We start from the raw sequence: 15,363 nt of genomic DNA on the forward strand, positions 1-15,363 counted from the left end.
GTTCTCCACGGCGGCGCCAGGAAGCCACGGACCTGGGACTTTGGCAGGGCAGCCCGCGCCCAGGCGCGCCGCCGAAGGCTTGCAAAGGAAGACTATTCAAGCGCAGCCTTCTTTTCGATCCAGCTAGCCCCGACTTTTGGAGAGCGTGCGCACAGCGGAGCGGGGCTGGCTCGCCCTTAATAAGCATGCACACGATCGGGCTACACCTCTTTCTCCCCACCTCCCGCCGAGAGGCCGGCAACTCCCCCCGCGGCCGCCTGTCTCTCCGCCGGGAAGCGGCCCTGGCAGTCCTGCGCGGCGAGCGCTCCTTCCGAGGGAAGCGCGCGTCCAGGCCAGGCTCGCCTTCGCTCCGAGCAGGCCGAGGCAGGCAGGGCTAGGGCGGGCGGGGCGCTGCCGCCGCTGTCCTGGGCACAGGAAGCGGAAAGCGCCGCTGCAGCCGCCGAGTCGGAGCCTGGAGCTGAGCCGGAGCCGGAGGCGGCGGGCGGGCTGGGAGGCTGGCGCGTTGCGCGCTCCGTCCACCGGGAGCTGCAGGATGGCGCGGCGGCGGGCGAGAGGTCAGTCGCCTTCTTCCTTCTCTTCCTCCTCCTCCTCCTCCTCCTCCTCCAGGGCGCGGCTTCTCCCACTCCTTCGCCCCGGGCAGGGACCCGTCCGCCAGCCAGGCGCGATCCTCCTGGCAGAGCCCCGGAGCTTCTTTCGCCCTCTGCGCGCCCGGGAGCCGAGACCCTCTTGCCTCTGCCTCTCCAGCTCCCCCCGCCGCCCTCAGCCCGACTGTACTTTCGGGCACCCGGGAGGGAAAGTGCCGGTCTGTGCGCCAGCCTCTCCCTTTCGCTGGAGGAGCAGGCCTGACTGCCGCTTCCCGTTGAGCCCGGGGCTGGTGGGGGGCCCTGTTCCAAACCGGGGCGGCCGGGAACCGCAGCTTCTGAATTTGTGTGGCTTGAGCTCTGGGCTAGAACAAGTTGTCATCCGCTTTGCAGAGTAACCCACTGGGCTACTTTTTCTGCTAGCTTGGACGCATCCTTGCCATTGCATCTGGGCATGGCTTGCTTTTACCCCATGCTACAGACTGGTGCCAACTCTGGGGGTGCAAGCAGCATTAGCTGACGCACCCTGTTTAATGAGTGGAGATGTACCCTGATCTGCAGGGATCTGTAGGGAGAAGGGCAGCGATGAGTGCCTTCTGGTTGGGGCACTGTTGCTTGAAATTGCCTTGGGCACCTCGTGGCAATGGACCCCCAGCCCCAGGGGCCTTTTGCAAGGCCAGCAGGAAGCATGCAGGGCTGAGCGTCGCTACACCCACCCACCCTTGTCCACCCTTCCTGGGACAGTTGGGACCCTCTCCTGGAAAGTGAGAGCACTTTCAGGGAGCAGCATCCATCTGCTGTTTTTGCTTTCAAGCTGGAAAGCTGGCAGGGGTGGGCAGGCAACAGTTTGGTCGGCTTGGCCAAGGCTATTCAGCTGCCTTTGCCATGCAGCTGCCAAACAACCTCCAGCCGTCTTCCCAACTTTGGAAGCTGGCAAGGACAGGGAGCGTGACTAACTGGGTGCTGCTGGCATGGGAGGTCTCCAGGTTGACCCTTTGCGCCACCATGGCCAGGTTGCTGGCAACCACTTCCTACCCTTGGAGCTTTGGACGGGAGGATTCCTTCCCACTTTCAGCAGGGACAACTATGATCTCCACCCAGCTCTGCAGCCCCAGAGTTGGGAGGAATGCTGGCTGCTTGTCGCGCTTACCAGGAGGTGCCACCGCAAGTTGCCATAGTGAGCCTGGCGAGGGGAATTGTTGAAGGCTGGTTCCTCCCACATTCCTTCCTTTACAGGCACAGTTACTGCAAAGTGAATGGTGTTTTAGGGAGTCATTAACCAAAATAGGCTAATTCCAGGCAAAAGCCTTGAGCAACACCCTATCCTGGAGGTTGCTTGGAAACTTGGGCAGACGTCTAGTGCTGGTTATGATTTGGGATTGCAAGATTTCTTGCAGTAATGCTAGGTACTTTCTAAAGCCTTTGTTTGATTGTATGAGTGAGTTCCATGTAGGAAATGCAAAAATATCAGCATGAAAAGACAATGTAAGAAATCAATCCATTGCACAAATACTTAGCTACACTGTGGGTTCTGGCTTATACACCAGTGTGTCTCAGAATCTGCTTAGATATTATGCATAGAATTAGGTTGCATGCAACCAGTGATTCAACAGGTCTTTCCTACAGTAGAGAAAATATTCCCTTGATGAATGGAAAGTGTGTTGCCCCGTAAAACTCTGGTGTTAAGTAAAAACAAGCTGTTTGATGCAAGTTCGAAAATACTGCATCTATAAGGTAGCCCTGTGTGCCAATTTAATAGTCTCAGTTCAGACTGTTTAGCTGGAAAAGACTGTAAAGCCTTAAGGAGAAATCAGTTATGTTCAATTTTATGAAGGGAATATCCTTCAAAAACCTCTGAGCTTGTGCTGTTGGGTGCCTTTAGTAATGTATTGTTGTGAGTTACATCTGCCTAAGAAGAATATTATTAGACTTTATTTTCATTTATTTGCATAACTTATTTACACAGTACCCTTAGTTAAAAGTAATGTCATGGTGGTTGACAAAATATACAGCTATAGCACCCAGGGTTTGGGAAGGAAGGTGGAAAAACCTTACAAATGCCTAGGTGAGTTGATGTTTTGCCTCTTGCTGTAAATCTGCTGAAATAGCTGGTGCCTGATGGAACTCGGAAGGGAGATCATTCCTCAAGGTGGGCGCCATCACAGCTGCTGTCTGGACCACTTAGATAATAAACTAAATTGGGTATCATCAAGATGAAGCTTGTCTCGTTTTACCAGCTGACTACAGAAATGGTGGTAGAAGAGATACCTCGTTCCATTTCATTCAAAAGCTTATAACAGAAACAGCTCCAGAGAGGTTGATATGTTAGTCTGTTAAAGCAATCAGGGGGAAAATGTCTTGTGTGACTTCAAAGACCAACTGAAAATTTATTGTGCCATAAGCTTTCATGGAGAAGAGCGATTCAGCTCTAGTGCTCAGTGTTTAATTCTTGAGGGTGCAAAACAATTCTGCTTTTCAGCAGAGGGCAGCAGCTGCAGGATAGTCCAGCATTACACACACAAGTTGCAGGTGGATGTTAATAATTGGTGGCAAAACACACTCGGGTTTGGTTAGGGTGCTTTTGCGTATAGAATAGAGACTGGAATAAGCAGCGCAAACACTTTTTTTCAGAAGTTCTTTATGAAAGCACTAATGTCAGCGCTGCCCAAGGTCCCAGCTCACACAAGACCAACGCTGCTTCTTCCTCAAGTAAAAAAGTCTTTATTGAAGTTCAGTTTCATTTCCAGACGCGCAGCGCGCAACGCTACGTCTATACCTTAGACCGTCGAAGTTCCATCTGAATCTCCTCCCCCCTGACACCAGTTTAAGATTCTAGCCTTACTCCACCTCTTCCTCTGTTCCTTCCTTCTCTGGGTCCTCCTGCTAGTCGGAGTCTCAGCCCTCCTAGACTCCTCTGACGCTGAGTCCCCTGACTCTTCCCCCTCCCTCCTTCGGGCTTTCGGACCTGGCTCCCAATCCGGGTCTTCTGCTGTCCCGCGCTCCTCCACATTTGAACTTGGTGCGCGCGGGCAGCCTCCCACTTTCCTTCTGACCGTTACACTTGTGTCACTGCTCCCTCTTTCGGGGAGGCTAGCTGGACCTGGCCTTCCCTCCGTTTCCCCACTTCCCGATGGGGGCGTGGTTACCCCTGACTCATCTTCTCTCCCCGCTGGAGGAGAAGCTGGTCCTGACTCATGTGACTCTTCCCCCCCAGTGTGCTCTGGTGGGGGAACTGGTCCTGATCCTCCGCTGCTCCCTTGGGAATCCCCTCTGGTCCCTTGTTTATGGAGCGTCCCCCCTGGGACCCCCCTCGCCCTTACCATAGGCGCCCCCTTCTGGGAATCTTCTGATTCGCTGGAGAAGCTCATGGAATCTCTCGGGTCACTGTCATATTCCCCTACGCTCCCCTCTGATTCCTCTCCTCCGCTCTCTATTTGCTCTCTCCCCTGCTCTTCTGCTCCTGAGCCTCTGACAACTAATATTAACAATGTTAGAATCTTAAGCAACATTAATGCATCTGATGTCCATGAAACCTTATAGTAACAGTGCAGTCCTTTACTCAGAAATAGAATCATAGAATTGTAGATTTGGAAGGTAGGCAAAGGGTCATCCAGTCTAACCCTCTGCAATGCAGGAATCAAGATACTAGATACATTAGTTCACGTACTGCTTCTTTGCTGAGTGAATTGCAGGTGACCACCCAGTGTGAGAATAAGCAGCACTTGAACCCATGGCCTTCAGAGATGCTGGCAAGCTCTTTAACCGCCAGACCACTTTGCCTCTCATAGTTTTCACTATATTCATTGACACCAAATGTCACAAGATTATTTGTTGTTCTAATAAATATTTGTAATGCTTCCCAACCAATTTAACTCCTAAACTTTATATTTTTAGATTTTTAGTTAAGCTTCCAGCTTCCCTCTCCAATGCAGACCAAGGTGATTTCAGCGCTTTCTGTCATTGCCTACACTGAATCATATATTGGCTTAATAAACTAAGATATGAATGAGCCTTTTGCTTCTTACATGTAGCTCCTTTGCCCCTCCCTTTGCGATGTGAGCTGTCAAGTCAGGAAGCGTCTAAAGAACTACAGTTCCCCATTTAATCTGAACCGGGGGACTGCAGTTTCCAGCCATGAAACAAGGCAAGATATAGAACCAAATTTAAACCATGGTTTACGGTGCAATTATATATGATAAGCAGCTTAGCTCAGTTGGTTAGAGCATGGTGCAGACGTGTTCACTCAAAAGTAAGTCTCACTGAGTTGAGTAGAGCTTACTCCCAGAATAGTGAGTCTCGGATAATAGCCTGGCTTGTTCCAAATCATGCTTCAGACAAAATGGTAATTATGGCTAATTATAGACTTCTTGTTTTGATTGTTCATGACACAAAGGGAGGACCATAAGAGCTATTTGCTTGGGCAGAAGTCTTGTTGGTTCGTATCTCAGCTTACTGAGCAGAGATGATTATCCAAACCATTGTGGTCTGGTTCACACAGAATGCTGGTTCAGAGATGGTTTAGGTTGACATGCATAGACCACAGTGAACCTTAAATTAGTTTGACATTTTACTTTTAGTTCTACCAGGTGATCAATAAGAAAGGCTTTGCTGCATTGCCTTAGCAGGTCCTGAGTGATACAGCAGGGTTGTGTTTTGATTAGTGTCTCCAGAGTCCTGGCTGCAGCATTCTGATAACAGACTCTTCTCTTGGTTGTGACCCTCACTCTAAATGTATCCTGACTTTATACTGTCTCAGTGATATTTTTTTTAAAAAAAGTTTATCCACCTTGTATGCAGTTTCTTTGCCCGCTACATGGTCATTTCATTTTTTGGTCTTATTTTATGTATGGGCCATTGTAAAACACAACCTTCCTTCAGTCGTCTCCCCCCCCCCCCCCTTCAGTCATCTTTTGAACACATTAAACAAAACCAAAAGCTTTCGAAAATCGCAATGATTACTTCCTAAATTCAGATGCCGCCCTTCCAGTGTGCAAGGTAAAAATCACCAATCCAAGATTAAGAAAATGCACAAGAGAAACCTCAAATTGAACAACAGCATGTTGCATGGTATAGTGCTATACTGATCAGAGTACAGCAGATCTAGGTGTGACTTCATCCTCTTTATTCATATGTTCAGATAGTTAAGGGCCAAATTGCATGGAAACTTCAGCAGATGTAACAATCGTCCTCTCATCGTGAGAAAAAATTCTGAGAAATTCTACCTGGACAGCATTTTCAAGCCCGTTTCCCGGCTCTGTCTGGGAAAATCCAGACGTATGGCAGCCCTATTTTCAACACACAACTATTAAAGGCACCCCAGGTTCAGAGTGTTTGAATATTAATCCCCAAAAGCAGGAAAAGCACCACTGCAGGAGAACCTAGTATTTGTTTGTGTTTAATAGTCCATCTCATTATTAATATTTACTTTCCTAGGTTTATGTTGAAGATGCTTCCCTAGAACTGAAGACTGAAATTACTGTTCTCTCAAAATTTTGGGCGGATTATCAAAAATCGGAGTCAACCACCAAAACACTTTCTTCGGACTTAGTGGCCTGCTTGGGTGCCTTTGTCTTCTGTTCCCCGGCTTCTCTTCCACCATGGATACTGAGTCAACCTACTCTGGATATTCCCACTATTCAGGTCACTCCAAAAAGGCCCAGAGACAAGGGTATGAATACTTTTTATTGCAGATCTGGTCTAGAATCTGCCTTCTTCCTTCAGTTGTGTAATGAAACTTTTGTACTGCTTGACACTTGTTTGTCTTGGTGAATGCTCCAGCACAAATCCACAAAAAGAGAGCACGGTCTATGGGAGAGCCCTGAATGCTTTCTTTGGGGCTTATTGTGTCTCTGCTTCCACACAGGACTGGAATGGGGATAGCTGTGGCCCTTCAGATGTTCTTGGGAGTCCAGCACCCATCAGTACCAGCCAGCATGGCCAATGGTCCGGGTAATGAGAATTATAGTCCAGTGTGATATAGGGGATAGGATGTTGCCTTTTCATTATAATGCTTTTGACCCACATAGTCAGGATACCTCATTCCCTTTGCCATCTTCCATCATATTGCCACTTTCTGCAATACCTAAGGCCCCAGCTACACAATTCCCAGAGTTCCCTAGGAAGAGGGATTGACTGTTAGTGGAATTAGGTATCCCCTTAAGGTTGTGGCCCTGCAAAACATTGCCCCCTGCTCCCAACTCAGTCTCCTCAGACAAATACCATGGTGAGGGGGATTCAAAGGCACCAAGAGATCAAGGCGAACCAACAGAGGCTTATTAACCTCTCCTTTCCCCAACATAGGTCATTATGCAAGTGACCAAGGCTGTCTCATTGCCAAAAGTTGGCCTGAATCTCACTTGTAACAGAGCTAGAAAAGTCTCCTCCTCCAAGGGTGCCTGGAGTTGTCTTATAAATATTCCCTTTTTTAAATTATATTTTATTCCATTTCACCATTTTAAACAATTTTGTATTTTCCCTTATTTTTGTCGACTTCCTACCCCATTTTCCAAGGAGTTGTTGTTTCTCCCCTTCTGCTGCACCCTGTATTCTATAATCAGATCATAACCACAATATTATAATCTAATTACTTCTGCTGCTCATAGCTCAAATCCTGCTCACGAGTTCATCATGCTGTAATCTTTGTTTAAATAGTCCAAAAAGGCATCCGTTCTTCCATAAGGCCTATAAATCTTCCTGTTTGCTGCAGAAGTTTGAAGTAGCCCAGTAGTTCCCAGTTAGGGGTCCACCCATCTTGTATTTGTGCACTTGCGCAAAAAAAAATGAGAGGCACAAATACAAGATGGGTGACACCTGGCTTGAGAGCAGTACATGTGAAAAGGATCTAGGAGTCTTGGTTGACCACAAACTTGACATGAGCCAACAGTGTGACGCGGCAGCTAAAAAAGCCAATGCAATTCTGGGCTGCATCAATAGGAGTATAGCATCTAGATCAAGGGAAGTAATAGTGCCACTGTATTCTGCTCTGGTCAGACCTCACCTGGAGTACTGTGTCCAGTTCTGGGCACCACAGTTCAAGAAGGACACTGACAAACTGGAACGTGTCCAGAGGAGGGCAACCAAAATGGTCAAAGGCCTGGAAACGATGCCTTATGAGGAATGGCTAAGGGAGCTGGGCATGTTTAGCCTGGAGAAGAGGAGGTTAAGGGGTGATATGATAGCCATGTTCAAATATATAAAAGGATGTCACATAGAGGAGGGAGAAAGGTTGTTTTCTGCTGCTCCAGAGAAGCGGACACGGAGCAATGGATCCAAACTGCAGGAAAGAAGATTCCACCTAAACATTAGGAAGAACTTCCTGACAGTAAGAGCTGTTTGACAGTGGAATTTGCTACCAAGGAGTGTGGTGGAGTCTCCTTCTTTGAAGCAGAGGCTTGACAACCATATGTCAGGAGTGCTCCGATGGTGTTTCCTGCTTGGCAGGGGGTTGGACTCGATGGCCCTTGTGGTCTCTTCCAACTCTATGAGTCTATGAGTCTATGACCCTGGGGGTCTGTGGAATGCACCCAGGGGGGTCTGCGGCCCCATCCCTTGCCTCCCCCCAACTGATTTTTTTGTCATTTTTTGCATGGTAATATCAAATTTTTATGTTTGTTTTAGCACTGTTTATGTCTGTTTTGGCACTGTTCGATTTTTCAATATATTGGCCAAAATCGGTTTTGAAATCGCACTGCGATAACAATTTTGACCTGGCAATATGCAGCAATATATCACTTCTCACGCAAGGGAGAGCAGGGCAGCTGATGCCAAGGCACTGCCGGTGTCACACAATGATCTCAGCACGCTGCTGATCTGAGCTGCCTTCCTTCACGCTGACGGAGAACAGGGCAGCTGATCGCCCTCACTTCAAGGCACCGTGGCACTTCCTTCCCCTGGCACTGAGGCGGAGCAGCTTTCCTTCGTCAGCCCCTAATAAGGAAACAGATTAGGGATGAGCGACATCTGGTTTTCAACATCGTGCTATATCAGCAGCTAAACATCGTGATATTCTGCTACATCGCTGGACATATATACAGTGGATGCTCGGGTTGTGAATGTGATCCAGGCGGGATGCATGTTCGCAACCCGCAGCGTCCGCAACCTCAGCGGCACGTCTGCGCATGCGCGGGTTGCAATTTGGCGCTTCTGCACATGCACAAAGTGTGCTTTTGCGCATGTGCGACCACCAAAACCCAGACGTAACCCATTTCAGTACTTCTGGTACTGCCAAGGTAACTACCATAGAGTTATCAAAATTTTCAAAAAGTTTTGGGGGGAGTGTCCGTGGCTTGGCTTTTGAAAAATCGGGGGTCCTCAGTAATTAGCTAATTGGGAATCACAGACGTAGCATAATTCCCTGCCCCAGATTTTCTATAAAACGTATTTCCAAAGGGGCTTGCTGTAACTGGTGCTTGTTGGTTTGAGTGATTCCTTTTAAAGTCCGTTTGAAGTTTGCAGAGGAAGAAACCGCTCTGTTTTCAGCAAGTGGTTTGAATTCAATCGGATTCCTGTAAAACTGGCTTCAGCTGCCCATCGGCTGATCTGTGCTTAGAACATGCCCCTTTGGAGACAGGCTTCCAGCCCCAGTGGGGGTCCCTGTAAGGAACATTCCTGATAGCCCCTTCGTAGACGCCTCTGCACCTTCCCCACGGCTGACGTCACATAGAACGTTAGGAGTGCGGCAATTGGACATGGTGTGGCCTTGCAGGCCAAACTGGGACTTGTGCCAGGTTTAATTAAGCTTGTCCAGTCCACACTACATCTAACAATCTGTGGGGGTGGGAAATCCCAGAAGTGTCATTCTTTCAAGTGGTGTCCGTTATCAATGCATATCAAAATGACTATGTATTATAAAACAACTATTTAAACAAATTTTTCAGTCACATGTCCAACGTACCACATAAAAACAAGATTCCAAAGAATCTCTTTGACTTCCCTCCTCCCCTTTGTGGGTCCTATTGTTAATCATTTCCTCCTGCATCTTTTATGATAATCCAACTTCTTTTAACTCTCCATTATGTCTAAAATTCACCATTAAACTACAAGTGGTATTCCAATCCTACTAATGATTTTAACTGTTTACAATGGTTTTTAAGATAAGTTACAAATTTCCCCCATTCCTTATTAAATTTTTGGTCTTCCTGATTTCTGATTCTTCCAGTCATTTTGGCGTAATCCATCAACTTGATCTGCCATTCTTCTCTGCTAGGAGCTTTATCTTCTTTCCATCTCTAAACAAGCTTTTTTTCAACTCCTCACTCTCTCTGATCCACCTGGTCTCTCTCTATACTTTTTGTGCAGAATCACTTCCCAATGGCTTTTCTCGTAATCTGCGCCCTTCCCTCCATTTCACTAAGTTTCTCTCCCTACTCTCTTACTTGGTTCCACGTCCATTGATCCATTTTTCCTTTTTCAACTTTTACAAAAGAAAAAAAAATGACAGTTAACTATATAGTTTCAGAAGTCCATAGGCCCCCTTGAATTTAGACATAGTCTCTCAGGGGATGGGGTTTCTGTGCTACTTGACTTGCCTGAGTCTTTATCTGTTTTACTACAGGAGGCGTAATTCTTTACAGGTGGGTAACAAGATACTTTTTTCAAGTGGTGTTGATTATCATTAAGGATCGAGCAGGAGTATTCTGAAACAAAAAAATTTCTTTTCTGCCAGCTCTCTCTGACCCTCCTCTCTCTTTACCTTTTGTGCAGAATCACTTCCCAGTAGCTGTTCCCTTAACTTGTACCTTCCCTCTATGTCACTTAAGTTTCTCTCTTTGAGTGCTGTCCTAGCTCTCTTACTTTGTTCCCCATCCCTTAATAATCTCTACCAAGCAGTGGCATAGCATGGGGGGGGCTGAGGGGGCCATCGCCCTAGGCCCAGTATTTTTTGGGGGGAGGGCACATCATGGCGCCTTGCCGTGTCTCGAGCTGTTGTGTCCTTGAAGCAACAGGCGTGCAGCCTGGCCCCTGCGAGCCCAGCACTGCTTTTGGGAGCGGCGCTGCTTGCAGGGAGGGCACTGTGAGCTATTGTGTTCTTTTCGCGGCTCCCTCCAGCTGGGAAGGGGAGCTGAGAAGAATGCCCAGCATCATTTTTGTGACTCTTGCAAAACAACGCTGGACTCACGGGGCGCCGTCAGTGTGTCTGTTTTGCAGCACTGGGCAGGGCAGGGGTCGCTCCGGTGGCATGCCCTGCCCCCATAGCCCTCCCCACCCACGGCACATTTTTTTGAGGGGGCACAATGCCCACACACCCTTCCCCACGCCCCTGCCTGTCCCTGGTGGCAATCAGGGATGCAGTGCCCCTGCTACCAAGAAAACGCCCTAACCCTGAGCCTTGCTCGGAAGAAATGTTAAATGGAAAATACATATCCTTTGAAATGCAAGCTACCAAATAATGCAGTACACAGACACCATCAGTCAAAAGATCTGAATTTGTATTGGCCATCATTATATACCCGGAATAAGTGTTCTGGAATCTGTTCCTTCAGTGCTAGAGAGGAACACTTTCTTGCTTCTTCTAACCACCATGGTTAACTGCTAGTCACAGGGATGCCCAAGTGAGGAAGATAAATTAAGTCAACAGCTGCTTTCAGTAAGTTACTGGCCAAAACCATAGTCAATCAAGTAAATGTTGGACTTGTAGGGTATTAGCTATTCTGCCTAATACTAAGGCTTCAGTATCTGAAGAAGCTGCATACACACGAAAGCTCATACCAATAACAAACTTAGTTGGTCTCTAAGGTGCTACTGGAAGGAATTTTTTTATTTTGTTTCAAAAAAGGCCTCAGGCAGTTCTGAGGGAGGGAAAAGTTACTTTGTCATACGTAAATTTGTCAGCTCAAGCAACTAAAGAAAAGTTTTTTAAAAGAAATGAAATTATACCATTGAATGCTGGGCTTTCCCCAGACTGACAGCCCCAGTGCAGTACAACTTACTGCCTGACCAGAAGTTCTCTGTCTTGGATATGTTTTGAACCTTGGACAAGAGAGAAATTTAAGATTTGGCTGCCAGCGATGGTTAGCGTATGTGTGGGTTGGTGTGAGATTCCAGTTCTGTACAGATGGGAGAATTTGAGCCTGCCAAGACTCTCATCCTGCTGCGGCTTCCCTTGTGGGGGGTGTGTGTGTGTTTGTGTATATAGACTCCTAAGTGAGAGCTGTCAACCAGATTCCAGAATATTTGAAGGGCTTGCCATGCAATGTCCTCAGAAGCGCTTGTTGGAGGCAGCAGATTATGGATGACCTGTTGCCAGTGAGGTCACCAAAGGTTAATGAAATAAGATCTCCTCAGATCTTCCTTACTGAGGTGATACTTCGCAGCAATGCTATACTGCACTTCCTTCATAATCTTCTTAGACCTCCTGAGGAATTGGGTGGCTATGCAACGTGGCCCTTTCTCTTCTTGGGAACACTTGAAAAGCCTTTGCATGCCAATTTATTTTATTTCATTGACATTTGTGTGTGTGTGTGTGTGTGTAGTGCTATTTCTCTAGAAAAAGAGGTGCCGGAACTCACCATGAACTCATTCTCTTAGAATATCAAGAGGTACTGGAACTGAGTTCTGACAAGTTCTGTCTGAAAAAATGCCCTGTGTATAAGTATAAATATGCATGTCTGCTTTTATACTGTTCATTGAAGGACAGAACAATCAGCATGTGAAACATTTTCTCCTTTTTATTTTTTAAATGGAAAAAGAAGTCGGGACAGGCACAAATCACCACGAAGTAAAGATGGAAGCCGATCAGAGAAATCTGTTACCATTCAAGCGCCAACAGCAGAGCCATTGCTGGGGAATGATTCTTCTCGGGCAGAAGAAGCTCAGGTAAGAGCAGCAGAAGATGGGCTGCAGGTGCAGGATTTTGTGGGCAGTGAATATCTTGGCACCTTGCTATTATTACTGTTGCTGTAAATGTGTTTTTCAGGCTAATGTCATTTCAGGTGTGGCAGCAATATGCTTAGATTAACTCTTGATTTTGTTGCTGACATGCTCCTGATACGACATTTTTATGGCAAAGGCTGTCACAGAATTGCCTTGGAAGCTTTAGAAGCTATCAGCTGATCATGCCTACCTTCAAAGGTTGCAGACTGGGAATATTTAAATGTGCCTAAATGCTTTTGACCAATGCTCCAGTGTCCGGTTGTAATCTGAGTTATTCTTGACACAGGATGCTGCACTATAAATAGCACATATTTGAAAAATATTTTTCAACTGATATGTCTGGGTGGACTGACTGCTAATGGCTTCCATAGGATCTGATGCTTTCTGACTGCAAACAAAAATAGCACAACTCATTTCTCCTGTACCACTCACTAGGGACTTCAGAACTCATTCACATTCTCTCTCTGTCTCTCTCTTTCTCTCTTACACACACTCTTCTGCCTTGTTGCAGAAATCTCTGGTGAGGCCCACTTGGGTGGGAATCTTGTTATTTGAATCTAACAGATGTTCAGTTTCTTTGCCACTCCTGGTAAACCTGACTTTTAGACAAACAAGCCAACCAGGCCCTTAGGAGAGTAGTCAAACAACCAAATGTGTCTTGGACTTGACAGCCAAGGTAATTCAGTTCAGAGTTGGACATGCATTTGAGAGATTGCCTCACCTCTGCCTCAGACTGCCTTGAACTTGCCTTGGGCGAGTCTTTTGCCATCTTTAAAAATAAGACTTCCAATGGCTTGCCTTAAAGAAAATGTGCTTTTCAGTTTTGGAAGGGCTGTGGAAAAGTTTACCAGTATGCAAGATTCACCTTGCATATGGTACCTTGCAAAAGTTCTCTAATCCAAAAATGTTTTGCAAATTGCTGAAGGGCAATGGGGAAGCAGTGGCTGGCTTATTGCCATCTTTCTGTGTACCGTATTTTTCGCTCTATAACACGCACCTGACCATAACACGCACATCGTTTTTAGAGGAGTAAAACAAGGGGGGAAAATTCTGAATGAAACAGTGGATGTATCATTTTTGTGCCTCATGCTGTGGCCACAGACATGTGATCTGATGGTGAGCTTGGGGTAGCCCAATGCAAAAATCCTGAGGATCCATGTGGATCCATGCTTTGTAACCACATTTTTGCTCCACTGCAGCCCCAGGCAACAGTGGGTGCGTGATTTGTTTGGTGCAGGCTGCAGCCATGGACATGCTATGTGATCTGATGGTGAATTTGGGGTGACCCAATGCAAAGATCCTGAGGATCCATGTGGATCCATGCTTTGTAACCACGTTTTTGCACCACTGCAGCCCCAGGCAACAGTGGGTGTGTGATTTGTTTGGTGCAGGCTGCAGCCATGGACATGCTATGTGATCTGATGGTGAATTTGGGGTGACCCAATGCAAAGATCCTGAGGATCCATGTGGATCCATGCTTTGTAACCACGTTTTTGCACCACTGCAGCCCCAGGCAACAGTGGGTGTGTGATTTGTTTGGTGCAGGCTGCAGCCATGGACATGCTATGTGATCTGATGGTGAATTTGGGGTGACCCAATGCAAAGATCCTGAGGATCCATGTGGATCCATGCTTTGTAACCACGTTTTTGCACCACTGCAGCCCCAGGCAACAGTGGGTGTGTGATTTGTTTGGTGCAGGCTGCAGCCATGGACATGCTATGTGATCTGATGGTGAATTTGGGGTGACCCAATGCAAAGATCCTGAGGATCCATGTGGATCCATGCTTTGTAACCACGTTTTTGCACCACTGCAGCCCCAGGCAACAGTGGGTGTGTGATTTGTTTGGTGCAGGCTGCAGCCATGGACATGCTATGTGATCTGATGGTGAATTTGGGGTGACCCAATGCAAAGATCCTGAGGATCCATGTGGATCCATGCTTTGTAACCACGTATTTGCACCAGTGTGCAGAGAAGCAGCTGGCTAAGAATGCAGGAGAGGGGTATAACGGGAGGGAGGAAAGGAAGGCAAAAGTCCCCCACACACACCCAAGCCAGCCCCCCCCTCTCCCACCTCCATGTTTTCCCTAAAATGCTTCCCTGGACGCAGCACCACCGGAGGACGGAGATCCTTTCCTTTCCCCTCTGCTTGCCTGGAGGGAAGGGGTTGCCTGGAGGAGAGGGGATTTGCCTGCTCTTTGTTCCGTTTGAGCAAACAGCAACCGAAACAGAAGAGGGTGGGCAGTAGGACCCTGAGGCAGAATGCAGGAAAGCAACAGCTTCCTCTCTCACGGAGCTCCCTCCTCCCTTCTCCCTGACGCGCGCGATTGGATTTTTGTCTGATTTTTCCTCTGCGCTTGGGAGGGTCGGCTCCAGGGACCCCCCACATTCGCTCAATAACACGCACAGACATTTCCCCTTACTTTTTAGGAGAAAAAATCTGCGTGTTATAGAGAGAAAAGTACGGTAGTTTCATTGGCCTTTGGCTAAGATGACGTGGGGAGAAAGATCTACCAATTATATGTACCATTAGAAGTTTACTGCAATTTGCAGCGCACTGGAGTAAGCGAAAGACCTTTGGCAATCTAATTTCCTAAATGGCAGCTCTATTTCAGATCCATACTTGGCAGACTAAATGTCTTGACACCTAGAACAGGAGTACATGGGCACAGCGCAACATTGGTGATGATACCTGACACTATATTTGGTAAACATTGCAAGATAAAAAGCTTCTGCCACTGGCTACTTGTGATGTCTACAGTGGCCAAGGAAACTTCCCAGGGAGTAGAGTGTTGGATGATCCAGGTTTAAATCCTCAGCCATGAAAATCCTTAGGGATGTTGATTAGCCCAAAGCTAATTATGCCCTATCTCAGAACTAGCTGATAGGATAAAATGGATGAGGGACCGAAA

The 15,363-nt window shown here is 47.2% G+C and overlaps 1 protein-coding gene across 4 annotated transcripts in view; it reads left to right on the forward strand.

Moving 5' to 3' along the window:
- The first annotated feature begins 537 nt into the window (after positions 1 to 537).
- Positions 538 to 15,363, forward strand: part of VANGL1 (VANGL planar cell polarity protein 1) — a 51,818-nt gene continuing 36,992 nt past the window's right edge. For 3 of the 4 annotated variants that reach the window (XR_008328153.1, XM_053370517.1, XM_053370520.1), the window contains exons 1-3: positions 538 to 554; positions 6,015 to 6,249; positions 12,269 to 12,395. Coding sequence is in view for 3 of the 4 variants with exons in the window: in XM_053370517.1 (XP_053226492.1) it covers positions 6,179 to 6,249; positions 12,269 to 12,395 (198 nt within the window). In the remaining variant the exon portion in view is untranslated. The remainder of the gene's footprint in view (positions 555 to 6,014; positions 6,250 to 12,268; positions 12,396 to 15,363) is intronic. The other variant, XM_053370518.1, reaches the window with a different exon arrangement.

The sequence above is a fragment of the Podarcis raffonei genome, chromosome 17 (genome assembly GCF_027172205.1).
Source record: "Podarcis raffonei isolate rPodRaf1 chromosome 17, rPodRaf1.pri, whole genome shotgun sequence".
Classification (NCBI taxonomy): Eukaryota; Metazoa; Chordata; class Lepidosauria; order Squamata; family Lacertidae; genus Podarcis; species Podarcis raffonei.